This window comes from Muscardinus avellanarius, assembly GCF_963383645.1.
Source record: "Muscardinus avellanarius genome assembly, chromosome: 7".
NCBI lineage: Eukaryota > Metazoa > Chordata > Mammalia > Rodentia > Gliridae > Muscardinus > Muscardinus avellanarius.
The window spans coordinates 41,632,736-41,659,614 of NC_137793.1; the positions used below are offsets into that span (position 1 = coordinate 41,632,736).

Below are 26,879 nucleotides of genomic sequence, written 5' to 3' on the forward strand. Positions count from 1 at the left end.
AAAAATAAATAAAAGGCAAGAAATAAAATATATGCAAGGTCTTGAATTTTGAAGTTAACAACAGAAGATGAGCAAAATCCATGGGATTTAAACAGAATGCACCTAAACGCATATTTTCCATATTCTTAAACTTGACATTTAAAATAGATGAATATAAATAATCAAAGACAAGTAATTTCTTTACCTAAGATAACTAAAAAGAGACAAATATTCTTTGATTTATGATGATGTCATAAGAAAGCTTATAAGCCTCATTAAATCATTTAATGATTTAGGGTTCAGCTTTTTTCTGTTAATTAAAATTTTAAAGAATCACAGCATCAACTATATTCATTCAGAAGAAAATGTTTCTTCTTACTCAAAATATCCCTAACATGTTTATGTAACCAAAGAATGTTACTAATATTTCACAAGGAATATCATTTTATTACTGTAATCACAAAATCATAATTTCTGTACAGGAATGTATAAGTGAACATTAATCAATGCATTGATAATTAAATTCATAAAGAGGGTAAATATACTACAGAACATATAAAGAAAAGTACTGTAAAATTTTCTGGTCTTGCAGTGCACTTTTTAGTGCAAGTATTTAAGACACAATAGTGTTCAATTCAGCAAAGTACTGCAGAATGTCATGCCACAGTCCACGTAATTGAGAGTCAGGACATGCAGCTTTTAATAAAATGTCAGAGTATGTAGATATATATGTGTGTGTGTGGACGGATACAGTTATAGCAGATATCTGCATATCTGTTATACACATATATCCTCACACACATATATGTCTATACATGTAAAAAACCACATGTAATTCATAAAATATATAGTGGTTTATTTAGATGGTTTTAAATGATTTCACTGTGGAATTCAGCATAACTCGAACAAATATCCAATATCTTCATAATAAACATCATCTTATTGCTAGGCAATGGCTTTGGCTTCAGGTAGGAATGCCTCCCAGTATTTTATCAGCTGTGGATAATAAAAATAAGATATATTCTCATTAGTTTTATATTACTTTTATGCATATAAATGTATAACATTAAAACAAATCTGTATAGTTAACAATTATTAATATGTACTAATGAATGATTTTTAATTAACATAATAATCACATATATTTGGAAGAGTGGTATAAATTCAGTGTTAGAGCATCTGCCTAGCATGCACAAGGCCCTAGGTTTAATTCCCAGTAACTGAAAACAAAACAAAACAAAACAAAACAAAAAAACAAAAAAGGAAAAAGAAATGCCTGGCTCTTAAAAGACATAATAAACTTCTTTGCCTGAAGTCCAATACAATTCATACGTAAATTATTTAAAGCAATAACTTCTCATTAATTTCAATTTTTGATGTAGACAATACAATTTTTTAAACTAAAACCTTACAGTTTTCTGACTTATGCAAAATTATATACACAAACATTGTTACCAAATATTTAAAACAATTACCTTAAATAATACAAGTATGATCTTTACTGATATAAAGTGGTAACATCTTCTAATTAATAGGATATTAACATATAATTTTATTGCTAGCTAAGAGAAATTAGGTAAAAGGAAGAAGAAATACTGAAGAAAAAAAAAAAACTAGAAAAAAATAGCTGCCAGTTTCTGGATCATCCAGTTATCAGACTAAAGTATAAATTGGTTGTGTTTAAACTAATTACTTTAATGCCAGGTGAGGTGGCGCACGCTTGTAATTCCCACACTTGGGAGGTGGAGACAGGAGGATCGCGCAGGTTCAAGCCAGCCGCACTGGCTTAAGAGACCCTGTTCCCAAATAAAAATATAAAATAGGTCTGGGAGTGTAGCCCAGATGTAGAAGGGTTTCCAGGAACCCCAGTACCACCAATAAATAAATAAATAAATAAATAATAAAAAATTAAAAAAAATAAAATTACTTAAAAACAAGCTACGATACTTTTATATCTCAAAATATCTGACTTTATGAACTATTTAAATAAAAACTGCAGGTAATTTGAAGGCATACTACTACTGAATTAAAACTCATAATTTATTATATTTTATTCATATGGACACATTTCTAGATCTACATATTTTTTTTTATGGTACTGGGGACTGAACCTAGGGTATTTTATCTCCAAGTTATACCCCCAGTCCTTTTTATTGTTTCTGAAACAAGGTCTCCCTTGGTGGCTGAGAGTCTTGCTACACTGCTAAGGCTGTCTTCAAACCTGTGGTTATTCTGTTTCAGTACTAGGATTACAGGCAAGGAAATTCTTCTATTGGAGACACTGAATTGTTTGCTCATTTACACAAATTTACATTAAAATACATAAAAAAAACCCTTTGCTATTGTCTTATTACCTTTTAATAAGCTTTTAATTAATATATCATTAAGTCTTGGGTACCAAGAGAGAGCCTGTGCATGTATGTCATTGTCAGCAGGATTTACATGATGATGTGAGACTAATATTGCACCAATAAAAGTACAAAAAAAAAACGTCTTTTTCAGTGAAATAGCCAAATGTTACTTGCAGCATTCAACCACCAAATAACTCAAACAAAACAAAAAGCAAACGAGTACAAACTGAAAAAAAGCTTAAATTAGTATTTGAGTTTCTGTTATAGAAGAGAATAACTTGCTATGAGCCTTTACTGAAAACATGTCTTATAAATAAATAAAACTATAAAGAGAAAAGTTGTTCTTGAGGTTTCATATGACCTATTAATATTGAGAAAAGCATATTTGTACCTTTTGTTCAGTAGAAGCAAATAGTGCCCTGAGATAGTTTCCATTACTTTATCATTTTTCCTTCATTATCACTGGCTTTCTCTATTTTATTTCTTATTGTTCCTTAAGATTTTAGAAGCTTATTTCATTAATTTTCTTAAAGATGAAAATGCACACCAAAAACAAATTCTAGAAATTAAGTTATTATTAGCTTACCTGTTGCTGTGTTTGTACTAAGGACTCTAAGTACTTGATGATAACAGTTTTAAAATCCTTCACTCGCTCTTTCTGTTAAAGTATAACATATATAAAAAAAAAACCCATCAGTAGGAAAAGATCTTTAATTTTATGGTAAAATTGCATTAAAAAAGTACAAAACCATTATACATACCTCAAATCTTCCCACTTCCTTTCGAATTGTTTTAGAGATCTGCTCAAAATCTCTTTCTCCTTGCTGTACTTTTGCTTCCCACTAATAAAAATAAATAAAAGAACAAATATTTCATTTCTGTCTGGGAAAAAATGTTATGATGTCATGATTACTCACTTTAACTTAAACATAATAACTAAAAAGAATGAAAAAACTTAATATTGGCAAAAAAAAAACCAATTTAGCATCATTCAAAATTGTATCTCATAAGCCAGGCGTGGGAGGCTGAGACAGGAGGATTGCACAGGTTCGAAGCCAGCCTCAGCAACTTAGTGAGACCCTGTTTCCAAATAAAATATAAATTAGGTCTGGGAGTATAGCCCGGAGGTAGAAAGCCTCTGGGTTCCACCCCCAGTACCACCAAAAAAAAAAAAAAAAAAAAAATTTTTGTATCTCAATTTGTAGAGGTAGAAATGTATGTCTGCTTAACTATCATTACTATTTGACTGCTAGATTTACTTAATACTAGAATATTATAATACTTGATGAACTACAATGTCTACAACTTAGATATGACTTTGAGGACAATTTTTTGGTAAGAAATTAATTACCAAGCCGGGCGTGGTGGCGCACGCTTGTAATCCCTGTGCTTGGGAGGCTGAGACAGAAGGATCGCACAGGTTCGAAGCCAGCCTCAGCTACTTAGTGAGGCTCTCAGCAACTTAATGAGACCCTGTTTCCAAATAAAATATAAAATAGGTCTGGGAGTATAGCCTGGAGGTAGAAAGCCCCTGGGTTCCACCCCCAGTACCACCAAAAAAAAAAAAAAAAAAAAAAATAATAATAATAATAATTGCCAAATAAATTAGCAGTGTTACAGTATGATTTTCTCATTTCTTATATCAAGTATTTCACAATATATAGAAAATATTAACTTCAAGAATGTATATCTATCACAGTTTGTATGCCATGGAAATACTTTAAAAATCATGACAAACTCTTGAAAAAGTTAGTAATGGTACAATGACCAGATTAAAATTAAAAAATGGAATTATGGTCTACTGAACACCCATCATTAAACATTAAATTCAGTACATAAACAATAGAATGTTGTGATTAGTGACCAATGGAAGAGCTGAAATAAAATAACTAAAGATTTAAGCAATGAAATGATCAGTTTCCCACTATGTAACCAAAACACTGGTACATACTCTTCAAAGAGCAGGTACATTTATTTTTAATAATATAAAGGTTGTCCTACCTCTTCAATTTCCTTATTGAAGCATGGCAAAAAAAGTGTATAAATTATAATAAACTTATACAAATTTATTAAAATACCATATATAATACATATATATGGGGGATAATGTTGCCTGGATGGCTAAATATGAGCTAGATCTATCTCTGAAACCATTTTTAGATACAAAATAATCATCTGAAATCAAACTAATCATCTAAAAAGAAATATATAATTATTAATGTAAAGATTAATTTTAGTTTCTTGTATGCTTTATTCATTCCATAATCACATGGGATAACAAAAGGGCACTATAAGTTTTTAATAATGATTAAAATGTTAAAGTAATTCTAACATAGTTCATAAAAATATGGAGAAATAGCTAAATGTTGAATGGTTCCGAAAAAAATTTATGAAAAATTATGTATATATGAATGACATGAAAAATCTCAGTTAAAAAATAAAGCATTTAGCAATCACCTCTCTTATTTCATTTTTTGCTTGTTGTATTTTATCTGGTTTGTTAGCGACCATCATTTTTGCCTCAGTTTCACGTTTTTTAAGCAAAGTAATCTGAGCATCTTCCCATTTTTGCCAGCACTTCATTCGATGGTCAAACACACCCTAAAAGGGAATGACATAATCATATTAAGTAACACTGTAAAATACTTTCATTACAATAGAAGTACTATAAAATGAAAATAAAACCAAATACTTAAATGCTATCCTAATATATTGGTTTAGCAAAAACTAGCATGTTGATATCAAATAATCAATCTCCCATATTTATTTACTTAAAAAAATTCTGTCACTGGATGAAAAATAAGAACTCAGAAATAAAAAGCAAAACACAAAATTCATTTCACTAGTCATTAATGTTTCATTCAGAAACAGGGACTCACTAAGTTACTATATGCTGGCCTCAAACCTGTGATTCTCCAATCTTGGCCTCCCAAGCACTGGTATTACAATATGTGTGCAATAACCCACCCAGTGCCTTTAGGGTTTTAAATGTGGTTTATAGTAATTCTGAGTTTTGTGACTTAGGAAAATATGTCTTTAATAGGAAAATGCTGGTATCTTATTCTTAGCTGACATTTTCCTACTAAATAATATTAAAAACAAATTTAAATGTTGGAAACAATTCAGAAATTGAAAAAATGAGAAAATCTCAGGTAATGGGAAGTAACTTCAACTTGTGATAGAAGAAACTTGTACAAATGCAAATAAGAGGCAATGTAATTAAAAATATATTTTCAACACAATGGGGGGACCTATGAAAAAAGGGCAAAAGAATATCCATATACACCTAGTACACAGAACTAAAAGAAGAATCCACAAGGAAACTCTAATAGAACAAGTCAACCAAGAAGAGAAATACAACAGCAATCACAAGCCTCGTGAGAAACTGAAGGAGAGGCTGCAGAGGTAGCTCAGTGGCAGAGTCCTTGCCTAGCATATGCAAGGCCCGGGTCTGATCCCTAGCATAGCAAAGAACAAACGAATGAACGAACAAAAGAACCCAGTTATTTTATTTTACTCCCAATTAAAAAGCTTTTTGAATCAAGAACCAATAAATAAATACATGTTCATATAGGGACCTGCTCAAGAGAAAAACATGCAGTGTATTAAAAAACTGTAGGCTTAAGGTATGGGGGCATAGCTCAGGGGTACTGTTTATCCAGAATGCATGCTGTCCTGGGTTGAATCCCCAGCACCACAGAACAGTAGACTTTGAAACAAACCAACTTCAGTTCTAATATTACTTTTGTCATGTCAATGTATGAACTTGAGTAAATTTTGTCTGCAACTCATAGTTTTCCAAAACTTAAAAAAAGATAAATGATGTTCATATTTGTGAATTTAAAATAACATGAGAAACCAGGTGAGGTGGCAGATGCCTGTAATCCTACCATAGGAAAGAGGGTCACAGGTTCAAGGCCCGTACACAGTAAATTAGCAAGAATCCATTTCAAAAAATAAGAGGGGGGTGGCTGGGGATATAGCCTAAAGCCAGAATATCCCTGGGTTCAATCTCCAGTATCACAAAACACTAAAAAATAAAAGAAATACACAGCCCAGTTACTTAACCTAGTGATTATATAATAATTAGTAAATACAGCATAGCTGGGAGTGGTGGCACAGGCGGGTAATCCCAGTATTTGGGAGGATCAAAGGCTCAAAGCCAATCTCAACAATTAAGGGAGACCCTCAGCAACTTACAAGACCCTGTTTGAAAGTAAAAAGGGCTAGCCAGGCGTGGTGGCGCACGCTTGTAAGCCCTGCGCTTGGGAGGCTGAGACAGGAAGATCGCGCAGGTTCGAAGCCAGCCTCAGCCACTTAGTGAGGCCCTGTTTCCAAATAAAAATATAAAATAGGTCTGGGAGTATAGCCCGGAGATAGAAGGGCTTCCAGAAACCCCAGTACCACCAAAAATAAAAATAAAAAAATAAAATAATAATAATAATAAAATGGCTAAGGATGTGGCCTGGAGGTACAATAATGCCCTGTGCCCTTCCCCCAAATTAGTAGATACTACAGTGTCACATTTCTTTCTTATTTTTTGGTGGTACTGGGGGGTGGAACCCAGCGGCTTTCTACTTGTGGGCTATACTCCCAGACCTATTTTATATTTTATATTTTATTTGGAAACAGGGCCTCACTAAGTAGCTGTCTCAGCCTCCCAAGCGCAGGGATTACAAGTGTGCGCCACCATGCCCGGCTACGGTGTCACATTTCTAAGTAACATGCATACAAATTCAATTGATTAACTCTAGATTTCTACTATAAGTACAGAGGATATTTATTAACTTGGTAATATAAGAAAACCCATAATTAGATAGCTTTCACATAATTATAAAATATATAGGGAACACACATACATAATGGGGATTGAATCCAGGAGCAGTCTACCTCCTAGCTACACACCCAGCCCTTTTTTATTTTGAAGAAGGGTCTTGCTAAGCTGTTGAGATTGTCCTTGAAACTGCGAGCCTCCTGTCTCAGTCTCCCAAGTACTGGGATTACAGGTGTACACCACTGCGTCTGGCTTCATATTTTAAAATGTGTGATAGTATTAGAAATCAAATTATAACTGTCCCTTGGTATCCACAGGATTTGTTCCCAGCACCAGCCCTCCAACGGGGAAAAAAAAAAAACATTAAATTATAAAATACTCATCTTAAAGCCATTTTAGATGTACTAGTATGATATGGAATTTACATACATGCCTACTAGGAAACTAAACTCCTTTTTTAAGCAAACAATGAAGTGAAAAGAATGCAAAAAAGATTGCAGAACAGGACTTACTTTCACTGCAGCAATAAGACGAATGTAGTCGCTAAGTAGTTCTGAAAACATATAAAAGTCAGCAAAAGCTTGTTCCTGATGTAACTGGTCTATCTTCTCCTCAACCTCTGCAAGTTGGGACAAAGCTCTAGATAAAGCAGTATGATCCTCAGAATTACCTAACATGGCAGCACTTTTAGCAAAGGCAGCTGTGTTTGCTGAAAGTTCTGAAATAAAGAAGTATTCATTTTTAGTGTTTGCTTATAAAATTTTAAATTATTGCACTGATTTTCTACATTTTAAATTTTATCTATTGATGAACTACTTGAATAATATTTTAAATTAATTAACATGAAACAATTAGTTACTAAAATGTCTTGGTCATAAATGTCAAGTGCCCACTGACTACTGAAAATTAAGAAGAATCACTGCTGGTCAGGGATGTAGCTCAGTGGTAGAATGTGACTGCCTACAGCATGCATCTGGTGCTTGTTTTGATCCTCAGCATCACACTCACACCAAAAAAAAAAAAAAAAAAAAAAAAAAAAAGGAGAAAGAAAGAGAAATCAAGGGATAAACTATGCTTAAAACTGATTATAATTTGCCTTCCAAGAGTGCTCATGGTTTCTCTTTCCATGTCTTCTTATTGGTACACTCTAAATTTACATAAAATGATATACAGAGTGATAGGGATATACACATGTATACAATTCATGAAGCATTCTCCTCTGGATCCCCCCTTCATCCCCTACCCAGTAAATATCTTTTGAGATTGGTACTGGTAGATAACATGTACACAATACATTTTTAATATGAGAAGCATTAGAGTTGGTTTATACTACATTCTTTGGCCTTCAAACACTTTCACTGAAAATAAAGTCTGTAATTTTTAATGAGAATATTATTTAGCCACTAAGAGAAGCAAGGTAAAGCTGTATATACAATTCATGTCAGTCTTAGTCTTTTTGTTTTTCCTGTAAAACAGTGTTCTGTAGAAATTAGAATTTCTAAAAATACCTTTTCACATGACCATTTCAGATATTTCAAAAAGAAAAACTGACATTTTACAGGTTGGATGACTTAACAATTGCATTGCTGGTAAACTACTCTCCACTGTACAAAATTCTCAAAAGAAATAGAGGCCAGTCTCAGAGATATGTAATACAAATGGCAAAGCTGTAACAAACTACTTCCAATAATAAATGTATAAGTAGGTTCTGCTAATTATCTAAAGGAAATGTGTAACTGACAATGTCATAAGTAAAATTACTTATTAAATATTTGGGAAAACTGATATTAAGAGCCTTGGACTCTTTAAAAAATAAAACAAGCCGGGCGTGGTGTAATCCCCGCACTTGGGAGGTGGAGACAGGAGGAAGCCAGCCGCGCTGGCTTAAGAGACCCTGTTTCCAAAAATAAAAAAGTATAAAATAGGTCTGGGAGTGTAGCCTGGAGGTAGAAGGGCTTCCAGGAACCCCAGTAACACCAAAAAAAAAAAAAAAAAAAAAAATCTCACTAGGATTAAAAAATTACAATCAATTTTTACAAGAAAAAAATCTAGAAATTTTTTTATGGTACTGGGGATGGAACCCAAGGGCACTCTACCTCCAAGCTACATCCTCAGCCCTATTTTTCTTTTATTTTGACACAGCATCTCACTAAGTTGAGGAAGTCCTCACTAGGTTGTGTGGCTGGTCATGAACCTATGATCTTCCTGTCTCATCCTTCTAAGTACTGAAATTATTATTATTTTTTTTTGTGTGTGGTACTGGGGTTCCTGGAAACCCTTTTACCACCTCTGGGCTACGCTCCCGGACCTATTTTATATATTTTTTTTATTTGGAAACATGGTCTCTTAAGCCAGCGAGGCTGGCTTTGAACCTGCGCGATCCTGGCTTTGAACCTGCGCGATCCTCCTGTCTCCGCCTCCCAAGCGCGGGGATTACAAGCGTGCGCCACCATGCCCGGCCTTCTAAGTACTGAAATTATAAGCATGTACCACCAAAACCAGCTAAAAACCTAGAATTTTAAATACTGTGATTTAAAAATGCTAAAAACACTTCAAAGGGTTTCCCAGTAAATAAGCACAAATACTTTCAAGAAAATTTTCTAGTATTTTACTCTCATGAGTTTTTTAAATTAAAATTAAAGTCACTAGAGTAAGACATCTTCATCTGTTAAACAGTAAATACATCTACAAAGAACTAATCAAATGAATAACTTTTACCCAAAATTCAAACATACTTTTATAAGCTTCTACTCTGAAACTAGAAGTTAGATTAAAATAGAATAAAACATTTAATAATGACACTGAAATAGAATATCCTTTCAAATTATTACTCTCCCTCTTCTATAATTTCAGAATAATCACTTTATTAGTAAAATTTAAATAAAAGATTTAAATTAGCTCTATGGTGCTAAACACAAATAGCAAGGCAAACAAACCTTTCCTATGACAGACCAAGGCTTCAACACTAGCATGAAGTTTCCTAAGTTGCTGGTCGAGATTCTCAAATTGTAACTGCTTTTCTTCAAACCACTAAGAAAAAAAATGAAAAATGGGCTAATTTAGGAAGAACAAACCACTATAAATTAGGTTACCTATAGCAAGCTACATTCCTTGTTTTAAAGCAACAAATTAACCATGTATAACCATGGTGGTCAACTGATGTGGCTGAGAACTAAACTCAATAAGGAAATTAATATCCTATTTTCTACTTGTACAGCTTTAAAATGCAATTGTTGGGCTCATTAATTCATCTCATTATTCAAGTCGAAAAATCAGCTCTTACTGCATCCGATTCATTCATCTTGATTGTCATTTTGTTGACAGCGTCGGCAGCCTTGTTCACCATCCTCAATATTCCTGCTCCACTCAGAGCCTGTGTATTAACTGCTCTAGGCAGCTGGAATTGAATGACAAATAAGGGCAAACAAACTGGTTAAAAGCCTAGAGATTTAACTGGGCACAAAAGGGAACCCCCCCTGCCCAAAAGAAAAAAAGGAAAAGAAAAGAAAAGAGAAAAAAAAGGTTGCATTTTCTTCACTCTCATACATTTCAACAGTGAGATCTAATTTCTCAAATGCACTACTTGTACATTCTCAAAGGAAAACGTAAAAAATAGACTTTCCATTTGCTTTTCTTCTGCACGTTTACATTTAGATGAAACAAACACCGTTTGTCAAAACAGATTAAGAAATTGCCAAGTACCAAAACACTGGCCACCTGTTTGCTAACAGAAATGCAAGGTTTATAAAAGGCGAAAGAAGGAAAGTCTTAAGAAAATGATCATTCTGCTCAGTTAGAATTGTGTGTTTTTTAGTTTTAAAAAAAGGATGAGTAAATTAAAAAAAAACTTAAACAGTAACAATTGGAACTCTCAATTATTTTTAAAAGCCCAGAATGTCTTTTAAATCATATGAATATAAAAGAAACATGGCTATAATTTAGGCTATTTTCAAATCAGATTTGGCATTTCAAGACCTCATAAAAGAATTATTAGTTAGAATTCTAATATAAGGATATTAGAATGTAGACCCATAATTGGACAGTCAACTCTCTCTAAAATTCAGTCAAAATAAACTCATTTCAACAAGTTATTATAATAGAAACAAATATTTAACAGATTTGTATAGTACAATGTACACTGTGGTCCATAATAATATCTACAGTAATTGGGACATTAAGAGTTAGACTATAAATCATTCTTTAAAATCTGGTTTTATATTTTCAAAATAAGGGACAAAATAGAAGAATATCTCTTATCAATTTAAAGAGATATCCTGCTAGTAATTTAGTCAAGTACTTAATGTATTAAAAAATAAAACCAGCTGAGAGTGGTAGTGCATGCTTGTAATCCCCGCACTTGGTAGTCTGAGACAGGAGGATCACATAGGTTCAAAGCCAGCCTCAGCTACTTAGTGAGGCTCTCAGCAACTTAGTGAGACCCTGTTTCCAAATAAAATATAAAATAGGTCTCGGAGTACAGCCTGAAGGCAGAAAGCCCCTGGGTTCTACCCCCCCATACTACAAAAAAATAAAAATAAAAAAAAAATAAAATAATATATATATATATATAACAAAACCACTATTTTCTCCATCTTAATTATTTGCAGAATATTCTTATATAAACTATAATGACAAATGTAAATGAGAACTATTACATACAATAAAGTAGAAATAATACCTCTGAACTCTCCAAGAACTGCCTTAAATCAGGATCCTGTAGTAAAGTCGGATGTTTTACTGTTCTTTGAAGATACCTAGATTTAAGGGTAAAATTGCTCCTTTATTGGCATGCATGTATGCGTGCGTTCATTCATTCATTGACTCATTCATGATGCTTGGGGGTTGAAACTAAAGGTATTTTATTTCAAGCTCTAACACCAGCCCTATTTTACTTTTTATTTTGCTAACAGGGTCTTGCTAAGTTGCTGAGGCTGGCTCTGCCTCCTAAGTACTGTATTACTGGCAGGTGCCACCATACCGGTCTATTAGTAGCTTTTAAGTTTAAATCATATTTTAACAAAAGAATAAAGATTAAAAAAAAACCCTAGGTCTTCAGTATGCCTGTTAGTCTACTCTCACTATAATTCAGAATCTTACAGCAATTCAATAATTAAAAAGCTTTTATCTTTTGAAAATTGACATATTTTTTATAGAGAAATGGCAGGGGTGAGGATAAAAGTCGGAGAGATTAAACAATTTACCAAACTTTTTGCTATAAAGTATTAGAATTAATAATTATATCTTTGGATAGAGATATTATGTTACCTATTATAATTTTAAGTCCTAATATCTATCTATTCCACCTAACTATAATTGCTATTACCACCAAAATGGAAAATGTCTACCAAGTTTTTGTCTTTTGCTTGTCAACAGATTTAAATTATTGCAATTAGCCTTGGTCCTTATTTGATAAGCACTAAATTTCCTTCTCTACTTTTTTTTTTAGTTTTGACATTTTTATAAATAGTCTACATAAAGGCAAAGTAAAAAAATATTACTGTTGAATTCACTATCAGCTCAACTTCAGCCATTTTTTACTAGACTCAAATTTGCTTGCCAGTGAAAATGAATTTGCAATCATGATTTCATAAAAAGGAAACAGTTCAACTATCGATGATTCTCAATTAACTCATCTAATCCCATTTTTCAAGGACTGCTCTTTCCCTAGATCAATGACCACATGCAGTAATATTTCAAGTAAAATAATTACCTCACAGTTAAGATACCTTTATTGTTTCTCTATAAGTCAATATTCTGTATATAATTTATAAATTCTGAATATACTAAGCAATTTTCTACATTTTAGTAAGGTAATAAAATATGCCTAAAATTGTTTTTGAAAAAATGGTATACTTCTAGAAGGAACAAATTCTACACCATAATTATAATGATCATTTTACTGATGTTTAAATGTTAATTTCTACTTTTATATATTTAAATAAAAGCACAGACCATATTAAGCTTCATTTTACGTTAGTAGTCCACATAAGTTATAATAGAAACAGAACATTTAACAGATTTGTCCAATACAATGTACACTGCGGTCTAAAAAAATATATGCTGTCTGTATTATGGAGCCAAAAGAGAGATACACTAAGAACACTAATCCTGTAAATTTAAGAAATGTTGGTATTTTCCAACTGGAATTTTAGTGTGTGTGTGTGTGTGTGTGTGTGTGTGTGTGTGTGTGTGTGTGTGTGTGTTTTCTTATGGGGACTGAACTCAGGGACATTCTACCTCTGAGCCTAAGCCACATCCCCCAGCCCTACATTTTATTATTTATTTTGAAACAGGGTCCCCCTAAGTTGCGGAGGGCCTATTAAATAGGTGAGGCTGGCCATGAACCTGTGATCTTCCTGTCTCAGCCTCCCAAGTACCAGGATTACAAGGGTATGCCACCATGCCCTGTTTTTACTTAAAATTTTAACAGTAAAATTCCCCCAATACTATTAGGTAAGTTACTTAGTTGTTTAGGCTGTGTACTACATAAATTACCAATAAAGGCAGTTTGCATAAGTTGTTCATTTTGTTACTGGCAAATAGCATACACTCGTATATTTGTAAAATGAGCGAGCAAAAAAAAAAAAAAAAAGACAAAGCATGTAGAATTCAATCTTTAAGAAATATAGCAATATTTCAAACAAAAATGAAAATACCTACTATTACTTATATTGTAAAGTATGTTTCCACTGTTGCTCTTAAAGATTACTAGTTCTGTGTCAGTACTCCATGGAAAAGTGATTCCATAATCAAAAAAGTATAAAATATATTACATACATATTCCATTATATTAGTGTTTTGAGAATTCCTATAGCAAATAAAGCTGATTTAACTTGTAAAACTCTATGCTAACAAAACTCAGTTGACTATAGATTCCTTTTTCCATCCTTCCACATACTAGTTTTCTGAGGAATCAGTTTTAGAAAACAATATTCTAGAAAATGATAATAAAAGACTAAGATGGAATGCCTGGGGTGCAAAAATGCCAGTGTGACCCAGAGTAGGGTAAGTGGTCAAGGAGGACAGGAGATCAAAAACAGACTGAGCAGTGCAATCATGGGGAGACTTGAAATCCCCATTATAAGGACTTTGGCTTTTACTGAGTAAAATTAGAGATTACTGTAATCCAATTTATGTTTTGAAAGGATTTTTCTCTAACTGCCAAATTAAAAAAGGGTGAAAATGCCAAGAATGAAAGAAGGGAGACCAATGAGGAGACCATTGCAGTTAATGAAGGTCTTTGGACTAGTAGTAACTGGACTGATGGGAAATAGTTGCATTCCAGATTAATTTATATTAACTATGTAGGCCCTCCCAATTGGGTTCCTAGGGTCTGAAATGAACACAATCCTGATTCACTTACAAGTTAGAGGTAAGGCTAAATTTAAGTAACGTTCCTAAGGCCCCACAGTGCAATTAGCGCAGACCTCAAATAAAAAAAGATTCTAAATCTTTTGTGTGTGTATGTAGTACTGAGGATTAAACCCAGAGGCATTCTACCTTTGAGCTATATCCCCAGCCCAGTTTTATTTCTTATTTGGACACAGGGTCTCACTAGGTTGATGAGTCTCACCACATGTTGAGGCTTCCATGAACCCGTGATCTTCCTGTCTACATGGCCTCCCAAATACAGGGATTAAAGTAGTGCAACAGCATGCCCAGCTTTTTTTCTTTTTTCTTTTTAACAGGATTGTGGCCATCCTTTTGAGGAGGATGAAGTAAAATCAAGGCAGAACATCATGTGCCTTTATTCCTAAAAAATCAATTCCATAATTCTCACAACAACATCAATTCTAATGTCTAATCTAAAGGGGTTCTTTTTTTTTTTTGTCTTTTTTGGAACCGGGGATTGAACCCAGAGCACCACACCTGCAAAGCAGGCGCCTTGCCACTGAGCTACATCCCGGCCCCTAATGTCTAATCTAAACTTCTCTTGATTCAACTGAAACTCTTTTTCTGAGTAAATGCTAATCATCCTAAAATATAATCTCCCCTTTTGGTTTTCGCAAACATAAAATTTTTAAACTGAACATTCTTTAGCCTTTCTTTTTACATATTTTTCAACTTGACATTACCTGTAGCACTTGCTTAAAATGTCAATGATTTACTACTAAACACGAGATATAAAATGCCTTGAAAATATTTTTAAAAAATAACTTGTAGAGCCAGGCATGGTGGTACACACTTGTAATCCCAGCAACTGGGAGGCTGAGACAAGAAGATCCAGGTTTGCAGCCAGCCTCAGCTACTTAGTGAGGCCCTTTGCAACTCAGTGAGACCCTGTTTTAAAATAATAAATAAAATAATAGGGTTAGAGGTATAGCTCGAAGGTAGAATGCCCCTGGGTTCCATCCCCGGTACCAAAAAAAAAAAAAAAAAAAAGAAAGAAAAGAAAAATAACTGTACCCTCAATATATTTATGTGTTTATATGTATATATGAATATGTGCGTAATGTGTGTATGTGTACATATATATATACACACCACTCCCAAAACCTGTCCTACCTACCTCAACCAATTATTTCAAGTCAAATGGGAAAATTTAATAAGAAGAAAGAAACAAAATACCTATGGCCATAAATAAATGCCTCAAGCCTAAGTAATGAAAGTTTGGCTTTACAATACTTCGAAATTTGTTTTCTCACATTTTCAGCATAGCAAGAAAGGAATATATGTTAAGATTCTGGAAGTGGGATTTCTCCCATCCTTTAGTCTGCTAAAATGAAGACAAGTCTTCAAAGCTATAGGAAATGTGCAATCATGTGCTCTAAAGCAAGATTCTAAGTATACAGTCAACCCAAACAAGAATAAATACTATTGATGACACATTCAAGTCAATATCAAGTACACAAAAGTGAAGAAAACATACTGCATTTTCCACTGGTTTTAGTAATCTTTTTACCAAATAATAAAGATTAATTTAGAAAAAACTATAGTAAGTTAAACTATTTAATCAGTATATGAAAATAGTATAATTTCATAAGAACCTAAAAGGACACCAAAGTGGGATTATTTTTATCCAAGCCTTTTTGTGTGTGGTGCTGGGAACTAAAATTGGGGCCTCAACCATGCTAGGCAAATGCTCTACCACTGAGCTACATCTCCAGACCTCTCCAAACACTTTTATCAACCCTTTTCCCCCAATCACAACTTCCATGTGTTCCTTTTACAAGCCTAACAGTTTCTTAGTGCTCTTGGTGTCTATATCTATGATACTATATTTTACTTAACTCGTGACTTTATATTTCTGTGTATAACATATGGAACAAAAACAACAGGTATTATTTTATTAAACTACTAACGAGGCCAGGCATGGTGGCACATGCTTGTAATGCCAGTACTTGGGTGGGTGAGACAGAAGGATCACAGGTTCCCGGCCAGCCTCAGGAACTTGTGAGGCCCTCCACAACTTAGGTTCACCCTGTTTAGAAAAAAAATAAAAATAAAAATAGGGCTAGGGGTATAGCCAGGAGGTAGAATGCCACTGGGCTCAATCCCCAGCAACACACACACACACACACACACACACACACACACACACACACACACACACAACTAATGATGATTAATAAAAACAATATAGTAATTATGTTGCTAAAAGTAGTTGTTTATTTATTTAACTTTTGATACTGGGGATTAAACCCTGAAGCTTTCTAACTCCAAGCTATACCCCCAGCTTGATTTTATTTCTTTACTTGAAAACAGGCTCTCACCAGGTTTCTGAGAGCCTCACTGGCTTTGAACCTACAATCCTCCTGTCTCAGCCTCCCGAGTACTGGGATTGCAAGCGTGCACTACCATGCCCAGCTTAAAAGAAGTTTTATAAGTAAAAATTTTACTCTAAGAGCCATCAAATGGTACTTTAAAAATTATATATTAAAACATAATTCTGTCATTAATGCAATTATATTTATATTACTGAGGTAAAAATATGAGAGTAATAAAGTATTGCTATCCCAAATTACCTTTCAAGAGCTGCTCTTCGTTTTTCTACAAACTCGGTGGATGAAGAATCTTCTTTACCTACTTTGACCTTTGTCATACCTTTGAAAAAGTTGAATGAGATTCATAATTTTACATTTTTGTGAAGCAATATTTTATAATCATTTCATTATTTAAAATATACTTTAAATTTTAACTTGACAAAAAAGCTTCTAAGATTGACTGCTATCTTAATTAAAGAACAGTATTTCAATATTTTGAGGAATTAAATCTCATATATATTAATATCTCTATTTGAGAAATAAATAAGACATAAAAGAACAGATAAAGCAGATGTTGTGTCTATAGTTTTTTGACCCAAATTATCTTTTTACATAAAGGTTTGTCAAAATTTTTCCTTATCTGTAATATTTTATACTCCTGGTAAGTTCAAATGTTTTCACATTTTAATATGTATAATAAAATTTTAAATCAGAAACCTGAAACTCAGCTAACATTACCATTTCTTATACACAATTATTAAGGGTTCTTTACATCTCAGATGAAAAAAATAAAGATAAATGAGCTGGGCATGGTGGCACATCCTTATCCTAGTACTTGAGAAACCTGCAGTTCAATGAGGATTTCAGGTTCAAGGACAGCCTCAGTAACACTGCAAGACTCTTAGCAACCTAGTGAAACCTTGTTTCAAAACAAAAATAAAAAGGGGTAGGGGTTTAGCTCTGAGGTAGAATGCCTCTAGGTTAAATCCCCAGTACTAAATATATATATATATATATATATATATATATATATATATATATATATATATATATATATATATATATATAACTCATGGCCGGGCGTGGTGGCGCACGCTTGTAATCCCCGCACTTGGGAGGCAGAGACAGGAGGATCGCGCAGGTTCGAAGCCAGCCTTGCTGGCGTAAGAGACCCTGTTTCAAAAATATAAAATAGGTCTGGGAGTGTAGCCCGGAGGTAGAAAGGCTTCCAGGAACCCCAGTACCACCAAAAATAAAAAAAATAAAAATAAATTTAAAAAAATACATATAATTCATAGTCGGGCGTGGTGGCACACGCTTGTAATCCCAGTACTTGGGAGGCTGAGATAGGAGGACTGCAAAGGTTTAAATCCAGCTTCAGCTACTTAGTGAGGCGCTCAGCAATTTAGTGAGACCCTGTTTCCAAATAAAACATAAAAATATTTCTGGGAGTGTAGCCTATAGGTAGAAGGCCCCTGGGTTCCATCCCCAGTACCACACACACAAAGACACACAAATACATACATACATACATACATACATACATACATACATATATATATATATTACACACACACACACACACACATATATGATAAATTTGCTATATGCTTTCCTTGGCACAGATAAAAGCATGTTCTTGTTTATAATAACTATATATATCATGATTAATACTTTATCAAAATACCATTAAAACATAAAGGTTTGAATAGGAAAATTTAGACACCTAAAATTACCTAGCCTGTTTACTGGATGTGGCATGTTAGTTATTGTACATATTTTATTTCCCTGGAGAGAGGGGAATCTCATGATTCATGCTAATTCCTAGAGGTAATCATTATAGTACATTATGATGGAGACAAAACAACTTACCTTAACCAGTGAACTCTCAAATTTTTCAACTCATTTTTCTTTCCTAACAGTTTCTACATAAAAGTGTTTTTCTGTCGACTGAGGTTCTACTGAGTGGTAAAAATTGTGTGCTAATAAAGAATACTCTTCCTTCAGTGGCAGTTATAGCTTCTCAGCATAAAGTCACCACTCTTAGTCCACTGGCCCACTTTAGGTGTCCATTACTTGAAAGCCACCAGATATATAATTAAAAGAATCTTTCATGCTTTTAATTTTTATTAAACAATATTTCCTTTACTTAAAAGTTTTTGAATAATATGAAATTTATAAATGACTGCTTGGCTGGCTACCAGAAAATCCAAAGATTCATTTGTCACCGATTTTAATAATTGCTCAAGACTTTTGGAGGATACTGTTTTATTTGAAGTCATCTTATACTATGTGACTTTCTTTGCTGCTCATTTCTTTATTGATATAGTTCCCCTCAAATCTTTTTGAATGAGGTGTATTTTTAAGCAATTTAATCAATTCTAAGTGTATTTTATACAATTCTACAATATTAAGTATTTTTTTCAAAAACAGAAAGTTGGGGCTAGAGATATAGTTCAGTAGTACAGTGTATTTCTAGTATGTGTTAGGCCCTGGGCTGAAAACAAAACAAAGTTTTCTACTTTAGATTAAAAAAAAAAAAAAAGAGCAGAAAACAAGCAAAACATGATGGTATGAAAGTAATAAAAAAAATAGGAGGCACAACAGAACTGTGGCTAAGAGCACAAGCTGTAGGACAACAGAGCTTACGTGTAAAGCTGTGCTCTGCCATGCAGGATAACTTGGGGCATGTACCACATAACCTCAATTTAACTTTATGAAAAGTTGTCCATTAGCCAGCATGGTGGCACATGCTTGTAATCCCAGCATTCAGGAGGCAGACACCAGAGAATCGTGGTTTGTGGACAGCCTCAGCTACTTAGTGAGCCCCTTTGCAACTCAGTGAGACCCTGTTTCAAAATAAAGAATAAAAAATAGGGCTGGGGGTGTAGCTCAGAGGTAGAATGCCCTTTGGTTCCATCCCCAGTACGGCAAAAAAAAAAAAAAAAAAAAAAGTTATCCATTAAATAAAGACAATGAGAGCCAGGCATGGTGATGCATACTTGTAATCCCAGTACTTGGGAGGATGAAATAGGAGGATTGCAGGTTCGAAGCCAGCCTCAGCACTTAGAGAGGCTCTCAGCAACTTAGTGAGACTCTGTTTCCAAATAAAATATAAAATAGGTTTGGAGGGGTAGCCTGGAAGTAGAAGGCCCTGGGTTCTATTCACAAAAAAATAAATAAAGACAATGATAAGTCAACCTAATAACACGGCTGTGAGGACTGAATGAGATAAGGTATATAAAGTACTTAGCATAGTATACCAGAAAATTATCAGAAAATGTTAGTTATTCCTATGAATTGATAGTGACACAGTTTAATGGGCTAGTCTAGTCGTGTATATAGGAACACAAAATAGATAATATAAGCATAACAATGTCAATGTCTTTGATTACTGTCTGAAAGCTGTCAGAATCAGTAACAGAAAGGGATCTTAAGATTCAGACTTGTACTTTTTGAATTTACAAGTGCTATTCATTACATTGCAATAATTCACGGAATGCTAAAGTTATTAAATTAAAAAAAATTAGTTAAAAACAATAAACTTAGGCATGCGAATTTAGTTTCTAAGTTTTTAAATTAATGTGTGAAGATTAGCCTAGCACATCTAGCCACCAACGTGCTGTTTACCTCTTTGTCATGTATAGTTGCATGACTTTAAGCAAAAAGTAAAGATATTACTAATAAATAATTTATGATAAAATATTTTAACCTACACAGAAAACATGATAACTAAAGATAGAAGTAAGATAACTATGTATACTAGCAGTTTTTAAATTATAGCTCAAAATATCTGAAGAATTTCAAATACCCTTTTAAGGGAAATGACAAAGTCTCTTTTTAATAGCAGTATTAAGTTTTTTTTTTAGTACTGGGGGAATGGACCCAGGGTCATTCTACTGCTGAGCTATATCCCAAGCCATTTTTATTTTTTATCTACTTATTGGCAGTACTGGGGATTGAACCTTGGGGCATTTTATTTCTGAGCTACATCCTTAGTCCTTTTTTGTGTGTGTGAGTGGTGCTGGGGATTGAACCCTAGGGCATTCTACCTCCGAGCTAGACCCCTAGGCCCGATTTTTCATTCTTTATTTGGAAAATGGGTCTCACTAAGTTGCGGAGGTCCTAAGTAGCTGAGGCTGTCCACGAACCACAATCCTCCTGTCTCAGCCTCCCAGATGCTGGAATTACAAGCCTGCGCCACCATGCCAGGCTTACCTTAGTCCTATTTTTATTCTTTATTTTGAAACAAGGCCTAAGTTGCAGAAGGCCTCACTAAATAATAGCTGAGGCTGGCTGAGAACATGTGATTCTCCTGTCTCAGCCTCCGGAGTACTGGGATTACAAGCGAGTACTAGGATTACAAGTGTACGAATTACAAGTGTACGCTACCAGGCCCAGCTTCCTTTTTACTTTGAAACAAGTTCTTAGTAAGTTGCCGAGTATCCCACTAAATGGCCTCAAACCTATAATCCTCTTGTCTCAACCTTGAAAGTGTTTGGATTAAAGGTGTGCCCCACTACACCTGGCACTGATATATCACAATGAATTGAATGCAGAAAGAGATATACAAATACAGCTATCTTCTATTAAGCCAGAAACTAAGAGTATGTAAAAAAAAAATCATTAAATGTTTTTGTCTTACAAACTTTTTGCACAAACTTTTATTTTGTGGGTCTGGGAATGGAACCCAGGGGCATTTGACCTCTGAGCTACATCCCTTGTCCTGTTTTTTATTCATTATTATTATTATTATTATTATTATTGTTGTTGTTGTTATTATTATTATTATTGGTGGTGGTACTGGGTTCCTGGAAACCCTTCTACCTCCGGTCTACACTCACTCCCAGACACCTATTTTTTATATTTTTATTTGGAAACAGGGTCTCTTAAGCCAGCACGGCTGGCTTTGAACCTGCGCGATCCTCCTGTCTCCTCCTCCCAAGCGCAGGGATTACAAGTGTGCGCCACCACACCAGGCAGAGATGGTATGTCTTTTAATGATTAGATACTGGAGGTTTACTTCTTCTTTTGTAATTTTCTGCACTTTCTTAACTAAGCCTTTATTGCTGTCATAAGTAGAATGCTTTTTATTAACTTTGTTTTTGTGTGGTACTTCAGATTGAACCTAGAAGCAGTCTACCTCTGAGTTACACCATTAACCTTATGGTCTCACTAAGTTGCTGAAACTGTCCTTGAACCTAAAATACTCCTGTCTCAGTCTCCCAAGTACTGGGATTATACATGTGCACCACCATGCGTGGTAAGTAGAAAAGTTTTTAAACATTTAAACTGAAGTATAAAATAAACTAAGTTCAAGTAGTTCTTATATGAGCAAGGTTAGATCAAATCTTCTTTTTGGATAACTTTAAGCTAAGGGCTAAATACCTCTAAGTGTTAATACATTAATACCAATAAGTATCCTACGGGTTTGACTCAGAAAACTCTATTTTAATTAGCCAAAAAGGGTACGGTTTCCAACTGCTTTCAACTTGGTAAATTTTAATATGATATCCAACACCTAAACCCTCAGGGGTTAGAAATAAAATTATTAGCTATACATTCTTCAACAGATACATGATTACCACAAATTCTGTACCTCCAGGCATTTTAAGATGTTGATAGTGAATGACTCTGAAATCCACAAATATATAGGCTGAAATTGAACTTGCAACAGTAACAAAAATTATTATCATTTTTTTATTCATGCTTACCTACTATACTCTTTTCTGGAGCTGGTGGCACAATATATCCCACATGTAAATACTTGCTCGCTAGTTTGCTGTGCAAACCCAAAAAGTCACTGAATCTTCTTTTAACTGAAAATTCACTCTTGCTGAACATGGAAAGTGATGTCTACAGATGAAGAAGAGGTGTCACAAGTTTTTAATAGTAAATATTTAGAAGTTATTGCTATAATTGTAAATATATACACACATGGCTCAATTTTGCAAAAGAATACAGAGTACCTAATATGTCACATAGGTTTCTAACAATTTTTTAAAACCTTAAATGATAGTTCTTAAAAAAAGAAACTTTAGAGAAAATATTTGCTTTATTCTATCCCTAATCCATCTTTCTCTTGTACCATGCCTATACTAATGAATTTTTTCTTTGAAAGGGAAGGGGTACTTTGGGGATTGAATCCAAGGGCATTCTACCTTCATATCCCTAACCTATTTTTAATTTGGAATAGGGTCTTTTGCTAAATTGTAGACAGAGGTAGGCCTGGAATGGAGCTTCTCCATATCTACCTCCCAAGTACTGAGATTATAGGCATGTGTCACCACACCCAGCTATACTAATGAATCTTAAATTTTTATGTATCTTCCTAAATGAATCTTTATGTACCTTAAATGAATGTATCTTAAATTATATGCAAATGAATTTAAGATTCATAATTTAATAATTTGTCTTTACTGTTCATACTACTATGCTCTATTCTTTGCAAGAGAAAGCCTGGCATCAAGGTATGTATTTAATGAATACTGTTTAATAAATTAACAAATCTCACTCCATACTGTGTTCTTCCACATCTTGCCTTTTTTTTTTGGGGGGGGGGGCTACTATAGATTGAATCCAGAGTCAACCTGCATCCAGCTACATTTCCAGCCCTATTTTATTTTTGTTTTGAAACAGGGCCTTACTATGTTGCTTAGGGTCTCAGTAAGTTGGTGAGGATGCTCTAGAACCTACAGTCCTCCCATCTCAGCCTCCCAAGAACTAGAATTAAGGTATGCCACCACAACGCCCATAACACATCTTGTCCTTCTACAGAGATCATGTCCACAACTACAAAGTTCCTCTATTTAGCAACTTAGGCATCCTGCTTCTTCCTCACTTATACCCAATTCTTATTAATTCTTCCTTCTACGTAAGTAATAGCAGTGATTTGTTTTACTTCTAAAACCATATTCCTTAGGATCAAATACTACTTCTTATAGCTAGGACTGCTACAAAATACTCTCTCTTTTAAAGATTTGAAGGCCTACAATCTTTTAGTAATTGTAGTGGCCTCATTTATTTATTTATTTAATTTATTTTTGGTACTGGGGATTGAACCCAGGGTCATTCTACTGCTGAACCACACTCCAAGCCCTCTTTTTGCTGTTATCAGGCACTGGCCTTGAACCTTCAATCCTTCTGTCTCATATTCCTCAGTAGTAGGATACAGGCATCACCACCACACCCAGCCTAAAAGCGGCCTCTTGAAATCCTCTCCACTACCATGACCCTCCAAATTCACATTGCGGCTGGAGAGATATGTCTAAAACAAACAAAATCTAACAGTGTTACACCCTTGTTTGAACCACTTTAATGGCTATCCATTATACTTCAGATGAAGTCTAATCTCCTTAATGTGGCTTTGCATAATACATGGAGGCTTATGGCCAAACAATTTTAATCATCATCCTAGAATTACAGATCCTAGAACACACAATGCTTCACTGACTTTTGGCTTTTACAGGAGCAAACTCTTTTGCCTGCAACAAACAACCTCTTGTTTTTTCCTTCTTCCCCATCACTTTCCTCACCTTTGTCTTGGGTTAGACAATACTTTCCCCAGAAGCCTTCCCTGATCCGCAAATCCAGATTAATTCCCTCCCTGAGTACTCTCACAGAATGCTCTATTAAGTCACTTACAACTCACTGTAACAACTTCATAGCAATCTTCATGAGATAGTAATCTTTATAAAGACAGGATTCACTTTTGACTTAATCATCTTAATCTCCTCTACTACACAGTGAAGTGTCAAAATTTTATTAAAGGCAAAAGGCTCACCTTTGTTGTTACTCTATATGCCATGTAAGCATTCATGCCATCACCTACAAGAAAAGTCAAATATTAAAAATCATTTGCCTAAAAGTACCATTACTGTAATGATGTATTTAGTGAAAAAGAGGCATGACAACCAAATAAAAAATAAGTCTAAAACATAATAAATATTTACTCACCAACTTTCTCTGGATCTGATACACCAATTTCTATATCAAAAATATCTCCATTTGCTTCTTCTTCAATCTAGAATGGCATTATTTTTCATGTTAAAAAGATTCCTACTTAAATTATTCTTATAAAACTAATAACTATTTTTATCATCTATGCTCTACTAAGGTTGCTGTCACACACACACACATACAAAAAAAAAAAAAAACTTAAAAAGCCACTCGGCACTACAGTTCTAAAAAACAATAAAAAATGGTCACATTTCTTGACCATGTGAACAAAACACAAAATTAATAGGATAAGGATTATTTGGAGGATAGAATATTGTGTATTCTCACAATTTCTCGGATATAGAAAAAAGTTTTAGGTTTTAGCTTTCTGTATGAATATTGTGAACTTTTTTTGTTCTATATACTGAATCTCTTTATTTTTAATATTAACATTTTTAAAAGTTGGGTGTATGTTCTTGAATAACCAGGAAGTAGACATTACTTTTCACCAGTATAATCTTACATACTTACAGAAATTATTATACCAAAAAGCAACATTAAGCCGGGCGTGGTGGTGCACGCTTGTAATCCTAGCATTCGGGAGGCTGAGACTGAAGGATCCCGGTTCGCAGACAGCCTCAGCTACTTAGTGAGGCCCTTTGCAACTCAGTGAGACCCAGTTTCAAAATAAAGAATAAAAAATAGGGCAGGGGGTGTAGCTCAGAGGTTGAATGCCCCTGGGTTCCATCCCCAGACCCTCAAAAAAAAAAAAAAAAAAAAAAAAAAAGCAACATTTGCATCATGATTTCTTTAAATACCTAGTAAACACATATTCTTGGAGCCAATAAAAACACTATAAAAAGTTCAATTTAAAAGAGCAGTATGTGGGAAAAATAATATTCTTAGAAGATTACAGAAAGGCCCTTTGAATGCCATTAAAAACAAGCAATTCAAGACGGGCGTGGTGGCACACACTTGTAACCCAGCGAGACTGTCCGCAACTTAGTGAGACCCTGTTTCAAAATAATAAAAAATAGGACAGGGGGTATATCTTGGAGGTTGAATACCCTTGGGTTCCATCCTCAGACCCACAAAAAAACAAAAACAAAAAAACAAGCAATTCAAATAGCAGTTCTGCAGAAAAGCTTTGTTATTTTCAGGAAGAAAACTCAAAGATTATACTTTGATACTCAAATTATACTTTACAAAATTTCAAGGCAAGTGACAATAAAAAGGTTTTTCTAGCCATAATTATTTTTATAAAGGTTCCCTTCTTACAGATTTTTAAAGTAAACCTGTTTTTGAATCGTAACATAAAGGCATATAAATTATAAGTGTACAGCTCAGTGAACTTTCACAAAGTGAACACATATGTATAACCAAAACCAAGATGAGAAACAAACACAAGTACAGCCCAGAAGACCCTCCTATTCCACTTCAGTCAAAACTGAACCTTCACCCTGCCAACACAACCACGACTCTAACCTCGAACGCTTCATTAGTTTTACCTGTTTTTAAAGTTTATATCATGGACTCATGCAGTAAATATTCATTTTCCTTAACATTATGTTTGTGAGATTACTCATATCTTTGTGTGTAATTGTTACTTAATTATGGGTGGGGTTTTTTTTGGTATAGGGTACTGAACCCAAAGGCATTCTATACCCAAGCCTTTTTTTAAAATAGTCTTGCTAAATTGTAAGATTGGTTGGGGAACAAAAACTATCTTATTTATTTATTAACTTAGAATATAGACACGTTTCCATACCTCCTCCCTGGATCTATCAAAGATCACAGGAGCAGACATACTCTTTGATTCAATTCTAGGAGCAATGAGTGCAGTAGGCGTGACAGGTGTGACTGCAGGAGAAGGCTCAGAGGAGAGGATAGGCTCCCTTTCTGGGCTGTCCAAAGAAACTTCTTCTGTGGCTTCTAAACACAAATTAAACAAGTCAACTAAGGAAATAGCAACAAATTTCTAGTAACTGTACAGCAGTTAATAAATTAAGAAAAACATTTTATAGTACCTAGAAACAGTTAAATGTTTTCAAAATTATCATTATAAAAGAATTTTATAAATTCTTTCTTAGTTGCTATAACTTTAAAACCAACAGAAATTTAGTTGGTTTTAGG

At 34.1% G+C, this 26,879-nt stretch overlaps 1 protein-coding gene across 1 annotated transcript in view; it reads right to left on the reverse strand.

Annotated features, from left to right (window-relative positions):
- Positions 1-924: 924 nt before the first annotated feature.
- The window catches only part of SNX2 (sorting nexin 2), a gene marked incomplete at both ends in the record, with an annotated part of 47,624 nt that continues 21,669 nt past the window's right edge, over positions 925-26,879 (reverse strand). Inside the window, 13 exons of the mRNA XM_080698904.1 lie at positions 925-975; positions 2,917-2,988; positions 3,092-3,172; positions 4,788-4,931; positions 7,617-7,822; positions 10,041-10,134; positions 10,388-10,501; positions 11,783-11,858; positions 17,070-17,148; positions 22,523-22,664; positions 24,592-24,635; positions 24,765-24,831; positions 26,515-26,678. Of these exons, the coding sequence (XP_080555030.1) occupies positions 925-975; positions 2,917-2,988; positions 3,092-3,172; positions 4,788-4,931; positions 7,617-7,822; positions 10,041-10,134; positions 10,388-10,501; positions 11,783-11,858; positions 17,070-17,148; positions 22,523-22,664; positions 24,592-24,635; positions 24,765-24,831; positions 26,515-26,678 (1,334 nt within the window). The remainder of the gene's footprint in view (positions 976-2,916; positions 2,989-3,091; positions 3,173-4,787; positions 4,932-7,616; positions 7,823-10,040; positions 10,135-10,387; positions 10,502-11,782; positions 11,859-17,069; positions 17,149-22,522; positions 22,665-24,591; positions 24,636-24,764; positions 24,832-26,514; positions 26,679-26,879) is intronic.